The 18,190-nt window shown below is 38.3% G+C and overlaps 2 protein-coding genes across 6 annotated transcripts; one reads left to right on the top strand and one right to left on the bottom strand.

Moving 5' to 3' along the window:
• The first annotated feature begins 308 nt into the window (after positions 1-308).
• Positions 309-10,210, top strand: LOC18592650 (uncharacterized). Of its 5 annotated transcripts, none has more exons than XM_018125785.2 (14): positions 309-521; positions 1,182-3,384; positions 3,537-3,827; positions 3,905-4,372; positions 4,464-4,802; positions 4,892-5,368; positions 5,468-5,761; positions 5,841-6,320; positions 6,439-6,843; positions 7,299-8,351; positions 8,538-8,618; positions 8,753-9,133; positions 9,242-9,571; positions 9,670-10,210. In XM_018125785.2, the coding sequence occupies exons 1-14, from the start codon at positions 408-410 to the stop codon at positions 9,954-9,956; spliced, it is 7,203 nt and encodes a 2,400-aa protein (XP_017981274.2). In that variant the 5' UTR covers positions 309-407; the 3' UTR covers positions 9,957-10,210. The 5 variants fall into 5 exon arrangements, with proteins under 5 accessions (XP_017981274.2, XP_017981275.2, XP_017981272.2 ...); XM_018125786.2 differs by having other exon boundaries at positions 3,495-3,827; positions 5,468-5,590; XM_018125783.2 differs by having other exon boundaries at positions 3,495-3,827; positions 8,541-8,618.
• Positions 10,211-10,378: 168 nt separating this feature from the next.
• On the bottom strand, positions 10,379-18,149 carry LOC18592649 (cellulose synthase A catalytic subunit 5 [UDP-forming]-like). The gene is made up of 14 exons (XM_018125788.2): positions 17,603-18,149; positions 16,805-17,000; positions 16,482-16,717; positions 16,290-16,392; positions 15,934-16,102; positions 14,737-15,003; positions 14,219-14,564; positions 13,794-13,931; positions 13,557-13,682; positions 13,212-13,424; positions 12,852-13,122; positions 12,369-12,565; positions 11,908-12,258; positions 10,379-11,302 (listed from the first exon to the last, which is right to left on the bottom strand). The coding sequence occupies exons 1-14, from the start codon at positions 17,681-17,683 to the stop codon at positions 10,721-10,723; spliced, it is 3,276 nt and encodes a 1,091-aa protein (XP_017981277.2). The 5' UTR covers positions 17,684-18,149; the 3' UTR covers positions 10,379-10,720.
• Between the last annotated feature and the right edge of the window lie 41 nt (positions 18,150-18,190).

Genomic DNA, 18,190 nt, shown 5'->3' with positions numbered 1-18,190 from the left:
CGTTAAAAAATCTTTACAGACTTCCAAGGAAAGAGATTCTTCCACGTGGCAATAGTCAAGAAGGTCTTATACGCAGAAGGTAATTCTTCCAACCAACCACCCCCCGCTCTGTCGAGCAGTAGTAGCGAGTACAAAAAAACTCATCAAAACAAAGCGAGTGGATAAAGTATGTTGAGGTCCCCATCCCCTTCAATTTTTGAAAGAGCGCCAAAACTGGCCTTTTTGAATTCAAACAGCCAACTCCGTATGCCACTTCCGAATAAACGAACATCATCGCCCTTTGCTGAGTATCTCTCAGGCTATTCTTCTTCAACAACTTTCGGAGAAAACAACAATGGATTTTCGCTGTTTCATTTGAATTTCCATTAGATTTCCCTCTATTTTCTTTTCCTAATTGTTGTTGAGAGATGGATTTTCAATGCATGAAGAGAAAAGAACTGCAGGCGTTGTGTAAAAAGCACGGCGTCCCTGCAAATTTAACCAACCGTGAAATGGCGAATCAGTTGGCTTCCATTTTTAAGGTACCTTCTCTTTAATTTAATTGTCTTCTTTTTTTTTCTTTTTTGATTTTTTTCCAAATATAGTTTTTCTTTAATTTCTGCTACTGCGCGTTTGGCTGCCGATGCGCAATGAATTGGTGAACTAAGACCGACATTCGACAAAATGATTAGCTTTCCGTTGTTATTTTTTTGTTAATTTTCTGTATGTTTAATTATTTTGAAGATTAGAAAACAGGTAATGTTGTGAGTTCCTTCTTTTTCTGTAGATCTGAGAGTAAATTTATATAAACGGGAATTCTGAAGAAAGAAAAAGCAACAGAAAGCATCAAATTCTAAATTTCGGTCATGGAATTTGACTTGTTTTCTCTACTTTACTGAGAGTTAAGCATTAGAAATTTAAACTCCACGTTAGCAGTTATTTTTACTGCTGGCCTTCTATGAAATAAAAAACAAAAAAAAGTGCATTCAAATAGAAAAGCAGACATATTTTTGAAGTTTTAAATATTAAAATTTTCAGTTTTGTGGAAAAACAAAAAATGTTTGAATTGCTATTATTTGAGTTTATATGAAGAAATCATATATGACAAAAAGCAAGTAGCAACATAACTACTCTATGTTACATTAATTCACTTCAATCATATTATAACGCTATTGTCTTATTTCTTTTCATGCCTTGAGCAGGAAAATGAAGAGCTCGTTTCATTAGAAAAGTTGACCACAAATCCGGAAGAAATAGGTAGTGAAACTGGAGCTGAGGTTGCTAAAAAGCAGGCAAGGAAAGTCAGGTTTAGCCCTGAAAATCAAACCATTGTGTATGAGGTTTCTGTCTATAGGCGGCCTGGAAGAAGGTCTAGGAAGCAAATGTTGTCCAAAAATCCTGCCCAGGTTATTGAAAATGCTCCAAAAAGTGAAGATATTAGGAAGGCTGAGGACTGCCAAGTTAGAGTCACAAGGTCTAGAGTGCAAAGTACAGTTGAAGATGATGTAAATATGGTTTCTACGCCTTCTGTTGGGAGGAAGAGAGGGAGAGGAGGCATGAAGAATAAAGATTCTGAGATGATTAATATTGGTAAATCTGAGGTGTTAGAAATGGGTTACAGAGATGATGTCAAGATTTGTAATGATGAAGTGACTGGTGGGGTAAGTAGGAGGCAGTTAAGAAGGAGGAAGAATGTGACACAGGAAGATTCAAAGAAGATAAGGAAGGGTAAAGGAGGTGATGAGGTTCATATGTTGGATGAAAGTTCTGAAGAGAGTTATGTTGTTTGTGAGGATGTGGGATCCAAAAATGGCTCCAAGCAACCAACAAGGAATGCTAGAAAGGAAGATCAGTCTGTGGCATTGAGCAATGAAGTGGAAAAGGCTGAAGTTGTTTCTAGGGTAACGCGGCAGTCAAGGGCACAATCAAAAAATGTAGCTTCCATGGTAAAAAGTGAAGTTAAAATAGTTGAGGTACAGAGAAGATGTGAAGAGGTTCTTCAACTCAAAAAACCTCAGAAAGGTAGAGGGAAAAGTGCTTTGAGACAGAAAATTGTGCCTCAAAGGGTGAGAGCTGAAAACAGTTTACTTGTGCTAGAAGGTGCTGAAGCAGAGAAGCCTTTGAGGCGATCCAATCGTAATGCGGAGAAAGATTGTGCCAAAACTGCTAAAAGTGAAACTCAGGTAACTAAGGTTCCTGGAGGAGATATTGCCTTTGAAAAACCTTCAGAATGTTTAAGCAGTTATTCTTCCAGCGGAAAAACTGTTGTGTGTCAGAGTTCTAAGGGGGAAAATGAGGAAGAACTTGTGAAAAGGGAGACCAGAAAACGAACTAGGACTACTGACCTGGATGCAATTGTGGAACATAGTGGTGAGATTGAGAGGGCCGAGTATGCGTTTACTTCTCAAGACCAAGCCCCTTTGAGGCGGAGCAGACGCAAGACTGTAATTCTAAACACTCCTGCTCCTACTAATGCCGAGTTGGCGAATAAAGAAGATATTGGCCAAATGTTGCAGTTTAGAGCACCATTTGTAGGGAAAGAGGTGACTGAAGAATTACCTAGAAGGTCTAGTCGAAATGTTTCTAGATATAATTCACCAGGAACCTCTAAAGAAGATCAAATTGCTTTTACCAAAAAAGACTCTGGAGTGAAGCAGCAAAGGCAAGAGCCTATTCTGGAAGAAGAAACTTCTGTTGTAGAGCATCATCCTATCGAAGAGAAAGCCCAAAGAAGATCTAATCGTATTGCTTCTAGAAGTTCCTCTGTTGCACCTCCCTGTCCAACTGCCAGTGTTGTCAAGAAGAAGCAACAAAGCAAATCTAGAATCACAATTATAGAGGCAGCTGCACTTTCTGAGAGTCTTCTGGCTCCTGGAGAATTACCAGCTGGTAAGGATGAGTTAGTTGTAGAAGAAAGTGCAGGGAACAAAAATGATCTTAGTTTGAATGTCAGCAAACAGACAGCCAAGAACTCTGAGAGATGCTCTAACAAAAAGAGACAGGGATTGACGGGAAATTCTGGAGCAAAGAAGCAGTGTGGATTTGCAGAGGCCTCTCCTCTATCTCTTGACCTGGAAGAACTCAAGGACTCTACTGGAAATATGGAGAAAACTCTGATTAGAACATCTGCGAAGTTCGTAGGCCTTTCTACAGACCAAGAAATGCATCAGGCTGCTGACAAATCTATGGTGGGTTATGAGAAGGAAAGCAATTTAGTGGAAGATGACAGAGAGAAATTGGTCCATGGTGGCAATGTTGAGAGTGAAGAGAATTGTATGTCATGTAAGTCTGTCAATACAAAATGCATACTGGATGATGCTAAATGCTCAGACCCCAAACTCCTAGAATTTGAAGGTAAACACGCGGTGGATTTTTCTGGGATGACCTTTCCAGCAGAAAGCCAAGGTGGGTCAAATGCTCAAATTATGTTTTTTTGCAAAATTGAATCTTGTAAATGATTTTTATTCACTAGATGAATTCATTTGTTTGATTATTCCTCTCTTCCTTGGCTGTAGATAATGTAATAGATAGAGCTGAAATCACTGTCAATACTGCAGGACATGGAATGTCTGATCAAGAAAAGAAGGAAGATATAAAAGCAATGGACACACATTCTGCGTATGAATCTTTGGTTGTTTACAAGGAGGATAGAAGCCCCGTGGAAAGTGAGAAAGAGCAGTTGGTCCAGGTTGATACTGCTGACAGTGAGATAAATTGTCATGAGTTAAGTTGGTATCTAACTGGAAGAGGTGCTGTTGATGACCCAAATAACGTGATCAACCTGGATTCATCTGAGATAACTTCTCTAGCTAATGGTTTTTCATTAGCGGATCAAATGGATCTTACTGGTGAGTAGTGAGTGTATTCAGTGTTGATTTCGGAAGAAACGGTATTATGTTAATTGTTACTTGCTCCCTATGCACAGGTGCAACCTTCACCGCCGTGAACCTAGAGACACAATTGGAGACAGAGCCACCAAGGGGTGAAAACACTAACTTTGCGAGTGATAATGCTGAAGATAGTAGAACTTCTTTTGGAGAGGATCAGATCTTAGTGGAATTAAAAGTTGCCAATGTCACTGCTGCTGAATCTGTCAGGGAGGCAACTTTTAAGGATCACCTGAATGAATTTGGTGAAAGTAGTGGTTTGAAGAGAGGGTCAGAAAATGCCCTCAAGAAAGCTGAAGAAATGATTGCTACTGATTTTTCTGATAAAGAAGGAATTCCACACATAGAAAGTTCTGATAAGGCTACTGAAATTCAAGAAAGTAGTGCTGAATTCCATTTTGCTATTACTGAAATTGGTGCTCAAAAGACCACAGAAATCCAGCAGAGCTCACATAGCCACACTGCTGCCCCAGAAACTCCATGTGGACCTGCACCAGAAACCCAAGGTGTGTGAAAATCCTTTCCTTTCCTTTTTAGCTATTTGGAACATATAATTCTGTACAGACCACATTTTTTATAGTTTTTTCTTCATTGCAGTCAAAGAAAAAACTTGCTGGGTTGAAGCTGCTGTTGAGACTTCAGGAAGTGAGATGTCCAATCAAGAAATGATTGAAAATATGATTCTAGAAAATTCACATTGTGTTTGTGAATCTGTATTAATCCATAAGGAGAATACCAGATTGGTGAAAAATGATGAAGAGATAAGGATCGATGATGATACTTTTGAGGGTGGAATGAAATATCAGTCTTGTCTTTCCTTGAATGGAACAGGTGCTATGGATGATTCTAACTTGGTTGAACCTAGAATGGTTGTTTGTCCTGAGATAAATTCTCCAGCTGACGGTTCCTCTTCAGCTAGCCAAGCAGACCTTGCAGGTGAGCGAGTTCATGTACTTTTGATGCTACAAGTGAACTATACAATATTAAATTTCTTAGTTGCTCACTTAGTGCTTGCTAATTTGCAGGAAAAACTTCAAGTCATATAGAACAGGAGAAAATATTGGAGACAGAAGAACCATTAACAGTGGAAAACGTGAACTCTATAAATGATAATATGGATGCTAAAAGAAGTAGAACTCCTGTCGAGGAGGATCACATAAAAGTGCAATTGGAAGATGCCAATGTGATTGCTGCTGAATCAATTGGGGAAGTAATTTTCAATGATCTCCTGAATGAACTTGGTGAAAGTATTGGTTTGAAGAGAGGGTCAGAAACTCCCTTGAAGAAAACTGAAAAACTGAGTGCTACTGAGTTTTCTGATGCGGGAGCAATTTCTCTCCCCGAAACTTCCACCAAGGCTTCTGAAAAGCAAGATTATAGAGCTGAAATTGATATTGTTACCAAAATAACTGGCACACCAAATATTACAGAAATCAAGTGGAGTTCAAGTAGTGACACTACTGCCTGCAGAACTCCATTTGGACTTGCACCACAAAGCCAAGGTGTGTGAAATTCATTTTCTTTCTTTAGTTATAAGCATTTTAGAACATTTAATTCAATGAGAACATTGTCTGATCTTTGTTTCTTCATTCCACTTGAAGATAAACTATGCAACGCTGGAATTATTGTCGGAATTGCCAGAAGTGAGATGTGCAATCAAGATGAGGAAACCAGTTTGGTGGAGGATGACAAGGAAATAGTGATCCAGGATGATACCGTTGAGGGTAAAGTAAAATATCATCATTTTCTTTCTTTAAATAAAACAGGTGCTCTTGATGAAGTTTTGGTTGAACCTAGAATGGTTGAATTTGAAAGCAATGTTAACAACATGAACTGTTTTGAGATGGCCTCTCTGGCTGATGTTTGCTCTGCAGCCAGTCAATCAAATCTTGCAGGTGAGTTTATTTTTGATGTCATAATGAACCATACCATGTTCATTTTCTTAATTGCCCACATGTGCTTGATAATGTGCAGGTGAAACTTCAAATAAGTTAAAACAGGAGAAAGTATTGGAGTCAGAAAAATCATCAATGAGTGAAAATGTGAATGACGAAAGTGATAAGGAGGAGGTTGAAGATGACAACAATCCTGCTCAAGAGGATCAGAATTCAAAGCACCTAGAAGATGCCACCATGACTGCTGCTGAACCAGTTAAGGAGGTAGTTGTCTGTGATCACTGGAATGAACTCTGTGCAAGTTGTGGTTCGAAGAAGTTTGAAGTTTCCTTGAAGAAAGCAGAAGGAACAAGTACCAATCATTCTTCTGGAAAAGGAATGGTTCACACTGAAAGTTCAGTTGAGATTAATGAAAACAGTGATGCCACTGCCAAAATCCATACAATTACTGCTGAAACTGGTGAAAAAATAATTATGGGAATGCAATGGAGCTTGAGTGGTCACGATACAACTTTTAGAAGTCCACATAGACCTGAAGTAGGCAGCCAGGATATGCTAGGTACGTTTACATTTCACTTTATATGTATTACCTTTTCAGAATAGTGAATGCTGATACGAGTGTTTATTTATTAGATCAAGGCAATTGTTTGATTGAATCTTCTTACTTACACTTGCAGGTACAATAAATAGAGTTGAAAATGCTGTGAGAAATACAGGATATGGAATCTGTAGTCGCCAAAAGATTGAAGAAATTGTGAAAATAGTGCAAAATGAACATAAGGAGACAATAAATACTGAAAGAGGATTGTTTGTTGGAGAAAAAAAGTTACTTGATGAGGATTCTGAAGGAGAATTTTTGGCGGATGGTGCTTGTCATCTACTTTCAGACAGCATAGATGGTGAATGTGCAAAAGATAAACGAAATGACATCGCAGAGGGAAGCTTTAACAATGTTTCAGTTGAGACGCAGGAGAAGCATACCTGTGAAGTTTTTGATGGTGAGGGAACTGATGCTGTTTCATCAGAAGAAAAGGATAATGACATATTTGAAAGTGCTTCTCATGCTGATGTTTCTCCACAATGTGAGTGCAGATTAGGATCTTGCATAATCTTTTTCTTTTTTCCTTTTTGTTAAAATACTTCTTCCTGTTGCTTGATTCTGTGGTAGATGATATTTTACCTGGATGTTCTCTTTCTTGCTGGTCCTGGTTCTCTTGACAACAGCATTTGTTTTCTGTCAGTTCAAATCTATGAAGACTTATAAATACAAATAAAGCTAGTATTGTTGTTGCACTTTTGGAGGCTGGGATGTTCTTTTGCAAATAACAAAGGAATTTTATTGACTTTATTTGCTAAAGGGATGCAATTTATCATTTAATGCACCAATTAAGAATAATGGTGCTATGAGAAAAGATGAAAATTCCACTCAAGGTCCTTAAGTATTAAACTATCTAAAGAAAAATGAGATAGATTTTATTGCTGCTTTTTTTTTGTTGATTATTTCTTTAAAAGGACTTGTTCTTTCTGACTGGTTCAGGTATTTGTAACGGGAAATTGCCAGTCAGGAATAACATGCAAGAAAAATTGGAGCCAGTTTGCATGGATAATGAGAATAGTAGGACCAAAATTCCAACACATTTTTCGTCTCAAAATGCATTGAAGCAGTTGGATAATGAAAGTGAGGCTGTGAAGCAAGGTGCTGGAATTGGGGAAGTCCATGCTTTTAGTAATGCCAGTCAAGCTTTGCGATTAGAGGAATTGACTGCATCCATTAGTTCAGAACCTTTTTCTATGAGGCTTCATGATCATGTGCTTGAGGATGGAGGAAGGAATTGTCAGGGTGAAATTGTTATGGATCAGCCTAACGACTTTGCTGCAACCATGGATGGCAATGGAATTAGTGCTAGTAGAGAAACAAATGTTGGACAGGATGATAATATGATGGAGGAAATAGCAATATCTGCCCTGAAAGTTAAGCTTGGCGACCATGGTGGTTGCAAGGTGGATGCAAAGTTGTATGAGACCAATATGAGTGCATTAGAGACAATGTTTCAAGAAACTGATGTTTCTGGGCTGGTGCATACTAAATTTCCAGAAGAGATGCCAAATGCATCTGTCAGAAGTACTTTACCATTTGAAAAGCCAAACTGTGGTGATCTTGATGATCAGAGTGAAGAGGTTGCACCCGAACGTGATTGTAGCTCTTCCATTGGATTAGATGGTTTGAGATCAACTGTTGGTGTTATTTTGGACAACAATTCACAGGTTGGCACACTGGAAAGCACTTTCAATAGTAATGATCCTCAATCTGGAACAGAAGCTGAAGACCCTAATGTAAATGATAGTGGTCCATATGGTATGTTGGATTACATCTCTGCAAACACTCATCATGTAGCAAATGAATTTAATGCTGCTTTAATGGTTGAAGAAGCAGGGTCTGAGGATGGTGGAAAAACACCTATTTCTCATCAGAGATCTTTAGGCAGTGGTAAACAAGGTGTCCCATCATATGCTAATTCACCTTGTAGCAAGCCTGAAACTAATATAGGTAGTTCTACTCTTTTATGCTCGAGCATCCCAGTGTCATGTGGTGAGTACTTTAGATAACCAAACTTTTATGTTCCAGTTACTTTCTTTAAATGCTGATGAAATTTTAAGTTAATGCAATTATGCCTCTTAACTAGCATTACATCAAAAGTATGATTAGATGGCTTTTTTGGCATTTGTATAAAATGAGATGATTTTTGTTTTTTTTTTTCTTGTTCCTGTGGCACAGCAGAAAAAGAAAAACTTCATCCACAAGTTATGGATGATGTCGATGAAGTGGGGGGAACTAAAATCTCTATTGACCGCAAAGGTATAGTTGTTAATTGGTTTGAGCCGTTAATTCTTGACTTAGCTTTACATACTCAAAGGTTGTAGATTTATTTTCATGCTTAAGAAGAGGTAACTCTAATTACATGGGTTTGCTCATTCATGACCATGATATAGTTGCAAGGCGGGAAAGAGATGGGCGCCAAATAAATACTGGAGGTTTTAGTGATGTAATTGATGGTTGCCTAGTAGAAAAGATCAAGGGAGATCCTGATGAAATTGCTGAAACAAAGTCTGATGATTGTGAAGGTTCAGTTAAAACAGCCACATTCATGGATGGCAACGACAGTTTGGTTGTGAATCAGCCTCCATGTTTGGATGCAAGCAAGAGTTGTGATCTGCAGACTGAGGAACCACGTGGCTTCCATTTGCATGATAATATAGCTGGTGAGTCCAGGGAAGTAGGAAGCTGCAGTAAAGTGGACATTGTTTCTTTAGTGAAACCTGAGATGGTTGTCGATTGCCTTTCCATTTCCTCAATTTGTGCTACTTCTGATGGTAAGTTCTCCAATCCCTTCGTTGCAGGTACAGATTTGTAGAAAGCAATCGCTCTTTTAGAATAGTACAGCAAAATTTGCATTCACTGATGGTGTTGTAATGGAACAGAAGAACATAAACACTTGGAGAATCCTGATGAATCACATATCTTAACCAACATGGAGATGAGTTTGTCTTTGGCTGATGAAGATGAAGTTAAAGAACCAGATGCAAAGGCTGGTGACAGTAATTGTGCTGCTCTAGACAAGACCATCACAGAATGCATTTCAAGTGACCTTAAAAAGCAGGATTATGTTGCCTGCTCAGATGCTGAGGATATACAATTCTCAGTGCAAAAGGATGGTCCAGAAACAATGGAGATGAGAAAAGATGTCTCAGGGCTGGATGCAGCAATGGCAGATAAATCTCCCGTACTAAAGAATTCAGAAGTTGCTACAGGTAGACAGAACATCAGTTTCTTCATTCATAGTTTCATTCTCAGTGATAGGCAGCAGGAGCCAATTCCTCCCGTTTTTGTTTCATTGATTTTGTTGCAGCTGTTGAGCGTGAAGAAGCCTTCATGTCACAACTAAAATTGCCATCATCTCAAAAGAAAAATGTGACTACAAAAAAGGAGGGGAGCAAGAGCGTGAGTGTTAAGCAATTGACTTCGTCCATACTGAAAAGTAAGAGCAAGTCTCGTTTGACTCAAAGAACACCAAAGCGACTGATAATACATGACATGAAGGAGAATGAGGTTAGCACTAAGAAGGGGCAAATAGGCAACATGACAACGCCAAAAGCATCATCCAAGAGGCGTCCTCTTGAGCTCTGGAAGTATTAGACCCAACTGTTTTTTGCGCTTCTTTTGTAGAATGGTGAACATTTCCATGAGAATGGGCACGGGTAGGGTAAGGTAACCCATTTTTCTTCTACATATGAGCATACCTCATGCATTGTTTGTTTGTAACATTGTGAAAAGATTTCATGTTTGTATTGTGCACATTGGATTTTGTTGTCTGTTTTGATTATTTGGAAGCTCAGATGTATAACTTGCAATGACACATTAATTTATAGACTCTGCTTGATTATTATGTATTTCTAAGCTTACGGTTTGCTCTACTTTCCAACAAACAAGACATAAAGAAAGAAAGAAAGCATTCATTGTGGATATCCAGGGGTGGGCGATGGTTTGCTGCCGACACAGGCTGCGGCAATCTTACTGGCAAAGACAATGGAGACGCTGCCTACAAATCCCAATCCAAGTTTTGGAGCAGACAATTCCATGGCATTCATGTGAAGTCCCTTATTGAGAAGGGAATGTACATATTATGGATAAAACTAAAACTGTTTTCTCTTCTCTGGAGATTACAAGGACTTTTTATGAAAATTCAACCCCTTTCTAACCCACAAAATCCACATGTACGTAAAGAATCAATGAAAATTCAACAGAACAATTGTTGGATCCCAGTTCTATGTATCTACAAACACCATGCAACCGTGTGGCATTAAGGGATGCCTTCATCTTTTGACAAAAAACGCAGCCGATTTTTATGCAGTTTTCAGACAGCCTTTCTTCACGAAACACATCCATCTTTTTCAGTATTTTTAGTCACAGTTCAACCCGCACACTTCTAAAACAATACCTCCTTTTGATATAAATGGGTTGACCCGAGCCCACAAAAGAGAGAAGATCGAAGCTAAAAGTATTGACCAAACCACGATGATGGTGGGAAGCCTGTCTTGTTTCCCCATCAACCCCTTGAGGAACGGGTAAAGATGAACAATGACCCAGAACGCAAAGAACAGTCTACCAAATAGAGGCCCCCATGAGTCATATCCATTGGAGATGGCATCTGAAATCCCAACTATGACTCCAATTATGTTGATCAACAACAACGTCATGGGAGGAATCAGTAATGATGTCCACTTGAATATGTACAGCTCGGAAAATTCTCCATCATCTCCTCCTTTTGAGGTGACCATGAAGTTTGTGTTAACACCTGCTAAAACCTTCAGCAGACCCTGAAACAGAGCAAATAGGTGTGATGAGACACCACCAATCACCCAGAACTGCTCATTTCTCCACCAGTCATGTATTCCAACACCTCCCCACTGCATTTCGAGGATACTGGTCACAGCTATGACTACGAAGAGGGACATGAAAAGGATACTGGCATAATTGCTAATCTGCAAAACAGAAAATCAGTATTAGCTGAAATTCTGGCAAGCCAGATTAAGTGCAGCATCCAAATTTTGAAATTCCCATGGAATGTCTAGCAATAAGTTTAAGAATACCATAGCTACAGCCCAAAGAGTCTCACTAGTATGTTCCAAACTAACTCAAATGCATCACCTAGCAGGATCTTTAATACCACAAAGGCTCTACCTGAACAAGATTCACGACTCTAATTAAAGCAACTACATTATGTTCTAATCATGCTCAGCCAGTCCAATTTTGAAATACTAAGATGAATTTAAGCTCCGAAACCTGTTCTTAGAATTAAAAAGAGACAATAAATTTCATAATTATAACAACAAAATTTATTGCTTGCAGTTTAAACACCCCCACCAAAAAAAAAAAGAAAAAAAGAAGAAATGGGAAAGAAAAATAAAAAATGACATCATATGAGCTTTCCTTTGTTGTAGTGAAAGCAAGTTGATCATGATCACTTGTACTGTGACCTACAAACAGTTCTAAACTTACTGGTTCTAGCTGATTATTTTTCTATGCTAATTGATACCAAAATAGTTAGGAAGTATGCATGTTATAAAGATATGCAGCTTAGGATTACCTCAGGGACAATAAACTTTCCAGTAAGGAGACAGACAGCTGGCAAGGTGCAATAAATGAGCAGTGGAATTGATGTCAAAGGGTACACAACTGAGGCTATGTAAGAAAAGCGCTCCAAGGATTTTAATCCACAGCCATACCCATACCATATTGGGCAATGCCTGCTCAAGAAAATTTCAACAGATCCCAGAGCCCACCGTAGAACCTGGTGTAGACGATCTGAGAGGTTAATAGGAGCTGAACCCTTAAATGCAGGCCTTTTGGGAATGCAATATACTGATCGCCAGCCATGGCAGTGCATCTTGAAGCCTGTTAATATATCCTCTGTAACAGAGCCATATATCCACCCAACCTGGATGAAGATTGGAATTGATGAGCATCACTATAAAACATGCAATATTTCAAAAAAAAAAAAAAAGCTTCAAAAGACAAATTATTAACTTCAGAACAGTTTCTACGTACTTCTTTCCCCCAATCTGACTTATCTTCATAACCACAACTGATGACATGGATGGCTTCTTTCAAGAGTGATGCAGTAGTTGCTCCTTTTGGAACTCCTCCATCCTCCATAAGTGTTGAAGCAATGAAAACTGGTGATTGCCCAAATTTCTTCTCAAATTTGATTTGTGGCATGAGGGATGACTTTTCATTGTCTATACCTGCAATACGTGATGATGGCACTATAAGTGATAAGGGTCTAACATATCTACTTCAAGCAAGAAAGCATGCATCCAAAACAACGAAATAGGGGATTGATTCTCAGTTAATTATTATATATCCGGAAATATCAAGGTCAAACTTAGATGGGGACAAAAAGTCTGCAAAGGAGACTATTCCGAGATAATTGATGGTTACAACCTAAGAAAGGGATTACATGCCATGAGAAAAAATCTGTGAGACAATTTGCAGATGCATGCTAGAAGCCAATTTGAAAACAACACTTACCTTCAATTCCCTCCTCAATATTTTCTAGAGCATGTATCTGCTTTGAAACCTCCTTGTTATTTTTCTTCTTATCATTGGACTTTGCTTTCCTATTTCTCTTTTTAGATCGGCAACAGCAGCAGCAGCACCATTTTGGCAAACAATTACATGTCTTTCTTGGAGGCTTTTTCTTGACTGGGGCATCATACCCATAAAGTGCCTGCCTCCTGAAGACGCATCCAGTTCCAACATAAATTGGTCCTTGAATTCCATCGAGTCCTTTCATGTTGATCTGTTTTCAGAAAAATAAAAAGATATTATCTTTTCCTTTTAAAAAGAGACATGTCAGTGAAACATTAAAGTTTTCCAGTCTATACATACATCAAAAAATACAACATTGCGATTTGAGTATCTATCATGACGATCAATGCCATCGAATCTTTGAGGAAATTGGACATAGCAGATTTTCTTTCCTGAAATAGGGTCCATCATGAAGCACATAGCTTCACGAAGAGCCTTGCTGTTGTTTATATAGTGATCACAATCAACATTCAGCAGGAAAGGAGCATTGGAGATGATAGCAGAAACGCGCACCTTCATTAATCAGCCAAAAATTATTAACAGTTAGATAAATCAGACAACAGACAGATCAGAGGACATGCCAAGCTGAGAGGCTGTGTGTAGTGTGTGCATGCACGAGAGAGAGAGAGAGAGAGAGAGAGGTACCAAAGCATTCATGGCCCCAGCCTTTTTGTGGTGATCAAATCCTGGTCTCTTTTCACGAGAAACATATATTAGACGAGGTAATTCATTACCTTCAATATCACGAACACCATCATGACCAAGGAAAACCTATAGTAAGGAGTACCCAATTTTTACCATGTTAATGCATAAGTGGAAATAGCAGAAGGATGGATAGCATCTGAACCAAATCTCAAACAGCATATAAAGAAAACACTTCACCTGGATCATTCCAGGATGATCCCTGACATTGTTTCCTGGCCATGGAGTCCCATCCTGCATTGTCCAACCCTCCTCTGGAACCTTTTGTGCCATGGCAACCAAGCCATTTATTCGAACTTTGAATTCTTCATATTCCCTCTGTATCAACAAATTAACAACACCAGATATGATACATCAGTTCTTGAAACCAATTGAAAACACTTTTTTAACAAAAAATGCCATGCATATAATAATAAGGAAACAGTATTTATATGAAGTAATGTTTTCTTTTTCATAATGCAAATGGACAACCTCTCTGCCTCCTAATTTTATGCTTAAGGAATGCAATCTCTCGGTCTACAATTGGTGTCATGTAGTGTTTAGAGTAGGTTAATTAAATGGCAGGCGCTTGCCAGCAGCAAACATAATAGAGAAAAGTTACAAACCTTCATGGCACGGCGTTCCCTAATGAATGTTGGATCTACTTTATCTCTCAAATAGTCAACTTTCTGAGCAAAATACCATTCTGGAGCCCGAGGTTCAATGGTGAATTTCTTACAAAATGGTACCCACTTTCTTGCAAATTCAGATGTCTCAGAGAGTGCCTCAAAAGTAAGCATGGCAGCCCCATCATCAGAGACATAGCAGGCTACTTTATCAACTGGATAATCTACAGAAAGGATAGACAGAACTGTATTTGCAGTGATAAGTGGTGGCTCTTTCATGGGATCAACAGTACTCACAAATATGTCTACAGATGCTAGCTCAGATGGCTTCCCTTCCTTCTCATACCTAAAAAAAACTAATAAAGTAAGTATAAAAATACTAACTAAAACTTAATTCTCTCTAGCATGCACACATGTTTAGAGTCAGAACAGAAGGGAGGAGAGGGAGGGAGAGAGCAATTGAGATTCACAGAGAGCAAGAGTGGGGAAGGGAAGGGAAGAAACAAAGGTGAAATCACCTCAATGATAATCGATCAAGGTATGTTTCACGTTCAATTGGGTACCATTTTGGGAACTGATCCAGTATCCATGATACAGCAAACCATATTTCACAGATGACTGAAATAAGCCAGAGCACATAAGCATCATTCACAGGATGCAGAATTCTATAGTGCAAAAATAACCCAAGGATCGCAAGTCGCAGCAGGATTATTAATCTGTATGGGTTTATCTTGCTAGAAGGGATTGGTAGTTTCCTCGAAAGTGGCTGCCTGCCTTCATCCATCCTACAATAACACATAAATTTTGCATATTTAGTTGAAACTGTCATGAATGTGAAAAAGCTGGTGTCAATGAATTCAACTACTTCTCTACAATTAGCCTATTGAAGTTGATATTGATTACTATCATGTTTGATGCACAGACCTTTCAACACAGAAAACTGGTGCATTCATTTGCTCACAACGTCAAAGTAAAACATATGTAAAGCAGTAACAAACTATAAAGCCAACAAAACATTAGTTAAAGCAAACATATAAGAAATTGATATCTTTTATGAAGAAAGCGGAGAAAAAATGATTCGCAATGAAGATGCAGATAGTCGTATCATTGCAATATAATAGCTACAAGATATACCTTGAACCACATTTATGATTAACTGTAGTGGATTGCAGCCAAAAGGGCATAGGATAAAACAATTCAAGCTAGCAATATAATTCATGTGATGTTTCGATAGTGGAAATATCTTCTAGAGATCAATTCAGTTAAATTTACATTCCCATATTACGTGTTTACATGAATGGCACACACCATAACAGAAGGTTACTTGCTGAATCTGGTCACATCAAAATAGCATTAGATGACTCAAATCTGTTAATAGAAATTTGACTCTATAATACAATTTGAAGATGATTTTGGTTTCATTCTTCTGAACTACAAATTAATGATAAAGAGATGAAGTTATTTAAAATTTTTAGCAGAAGCGAAAAACAACACCTATGTTATATAATTAACCATGAATACCCTTAATGATTACCAATGCAGGCTTTAGTTTAACCAGCCAGGTCCTGTTCTGAATCAATTGACAATTTCTATATTCTTGTAACCCAAGAAGAAAGAGTAATCTAGTAAAAAAACAATTGCATGAACAAGCTTCTATAATCTAAACATACTCAGACCTAGCAATAAAAAATTTCAGTATGGTAAAATGCACCTACATTGGCAAATCAGGATCCTCAAACTCATCACCATTAATTCCTTCATGCTTAACCACCTGGAGTTTCTCATTCTGTTTTTTCTTCCATTCCTCCATTCGTTCCTTCCATGCAACAGTTCCATACCCATACACTGCCAAATCTTTCTTAGGATCCATTGGTCTAGGTGGCACTGGAATATCAACAAAAGAAACCATATTAAGCGCTAGACTGAACAAGCATGTAAATCAGAGTAGAGTTCACAGAATTACAACAAATAATCTAAAATTAACTAACAAGTTCAAAAGTATTTCAATTAATCATTTGTAATTAAATTACAAGTTCTCATACATTTCTACCAATCATACGAAATAACTTACAAGTCATGGAAGGATCAGGAATTGGCATTGGATGGACACGTTTTCCACGACTCATAAAGGGAGGAATGATAAGTGCATGCTTATCGGAGGAAATCCCAACATCCTTCATTGGTAATAATTAATTAGATATGTCAATCACCAATGTAATAGCAAACTTAAACGAACAAAATTTTGACTGCATAACTAATTTACCTCTTGGCCATATGTCAGGAGAGGGATCTCTGAAGCAACAGAAGCGGCATCCAGCTCTGCCGGGGTGCTTATCCCCGAAACATGAGGTTGGGAACCACGACTGATATTTAGTCGAGCAGAAAGCATGGCAGCAGCAATATGGTGAGGGTCTCTCCTATCATGGTTTGCAATATCGAACTCATTCTCCAAATCATCAGCACCATCCTCCTCCTCATCCCCTTCCACACGGGGGCAACCTGGAATAGGTCACACTGTTAGCTAAAACTATTACCAATTTGCTCTCTAAGGGGTTTTTACTAGAAGATAAACTTATGAAGACTCGCCTTTAATGCGCTTGTATCTGGTTTTACATTGAGGGCATGCTTGATTGCCCTCTCTTCTTTCATATTCATAGCAAGGTCTGCATACTGGGAATGCACACTCATTGCAGGCAACAAATGGTTCCCCATCAACTGAAATTTCTATCTCATCTCCACAGATCTGGCAAATCTGCCCGCTTAACTCTTTAACAGATGTCACCTGCAACTCATAGTTACATAACTAACAATGTCAAGCGTCATTAGATCATGAAAATTGCAAATTTCAAAACACCGCATAATAGACTTTAAGCTACCCTAAATCCCAACGAATAAGTGTTTTCAAAAGCTTAAATTACAAAATTTATGCAAAATCAGAGTTGCTAATTCCCTGTATTGGATGCATCTACCAGCACCGAGATCTACAAAGTATAAACTAAATTACTCAGTTGGGATAACAAGGAATGGTTTATGAAAATTGGTTCAGTCGAATCTAGACTGCATGTAAGATTATACCAAAAAAAATCCCACCACAAGAGAAGAAATCTTCCGGGAATGTGATAATCTATCAAGCTAAAGAAACAACCAATAGAAGCAAGAGTAAAAATTTTTACTACTCCACAAACCAGAACTAAGAAAATAACCCTCACCAAAGTCCACAAATGGGGGTCCCAAAACGGCCTCAGTTACTAAAATAAGTTCCCAAAACAACTCATTTACCAGCTCTTTCTCCTCCAAATTCCTACACCAACTGTCGGCGTAGCTCATAGCCAGTTGACAAAAAGCTTAAAAAGGAAAAAAGAAACAAACTTTGAAGTCACTTACTCTTGCAATCTCATCAGCATTGATGAGAACAAACTCATTCCTGTTATGAGAACCAGCAACAAGTCTTCCTTTGGTATCCATCTAGCTCCCAACCTCAACAACTCAAAGCTTCAAAAACAAGAGAAACCAACTTCACTATACCTTTCTCTCTTTCTCCTTCATCGCTCAAAACACAAAAAGATTCAAGCTTTACCCTCCTAGCTCTCTCTCTCTCTCTCTCTCAGGCACCCATTACAAGGAACAACCCCCTCATTATACAATGAACAAAGAACATATCTTTAGAGAGAGGGAGAGAACCAAATATAGAAATACAGCTACAAATAAAATATGATGTCAATTATTATAATAAAGAAATAGAAATAGTATAATACTGCTATCAAACAAAAAAGAAAAATTTTTTTGTTTTTGTGTGACTGTGTCCGTTTATTGATTGATTCTTTCCTTGAGAGAGAAAGAAAGAGAGAGCTTTGCTAACAAATGGGCATCTCTATTAAAAAGAAAATGAAAACTTTGGGTGGTGTTGATCTGTGACACGAGTCTGATCAAAAGCTTCTTATAGAGAGAGAGAGAGAGAGAGAAGAGAATATG

This window comes from Theobroma cacao, chromosome 8 (genome assembly GCF_053813885.1).
Source record: "Theobroma cacao isolate CCN51 chromosome 8, ASM5381388v1, whole genome shotgun sequence".
NCBI classification, from domain to species: Eukaryota; Viridiplantae; Streptophyta; class Magnoliopsida; order Malvales; family Malvaceae; genus Theobroma; species Theobroma cacao.
Note: the sequence above shows the minus strand (reverse complement) of the source record. Positions and strands in the feature narration are given on the sequence as shown.

Bases quoted from the DNA above. Each gene is read 5' to 3' on its own strand.
- LOC18592650 (XM_018125782.2), top strand. From the start codon at position 408: ATGGATTTTCAATGCATGAAGAGAAAAGAACTGCAGGCGTTGTGTAAA. The intron at 5,762-5,840 runs GTGAGTTTATTT...GATAATGTGCAG, and splicing joins CAGTCAATCAAATCTTGCAG to GTGAAACTTCAAATAAGTTA. The intron at 9,134-9,241 runs GTAAGTTCTCCA...GTAATGGAACAG, and splicing joins AATTTGTGCTACTTCTGATG to AAGAACATAAACACTTGGAG.
- LOC18592649 (XM_018125788.2), bottom strand. From the start codon at position 17,683: ATGGATACCAAAGGAAGACTTGTTGCTGGTTCTCATAACAGGAATGAG. The intron at 14,565-14,736 runs GTGATTTCACCT...AGTTTTTTTTAG, and splicing joins CTTGATCGATTATCATTGAG to GTATGAGAAGGAAGGGAAGC. The intron at 13,425-13,556 runs GTACCTCTCTCT...TGATTAATGAAG, and splicing joins CTGGGGCCATGAATGCTTTG to GTGCGCGTTTCTGCTATCAT.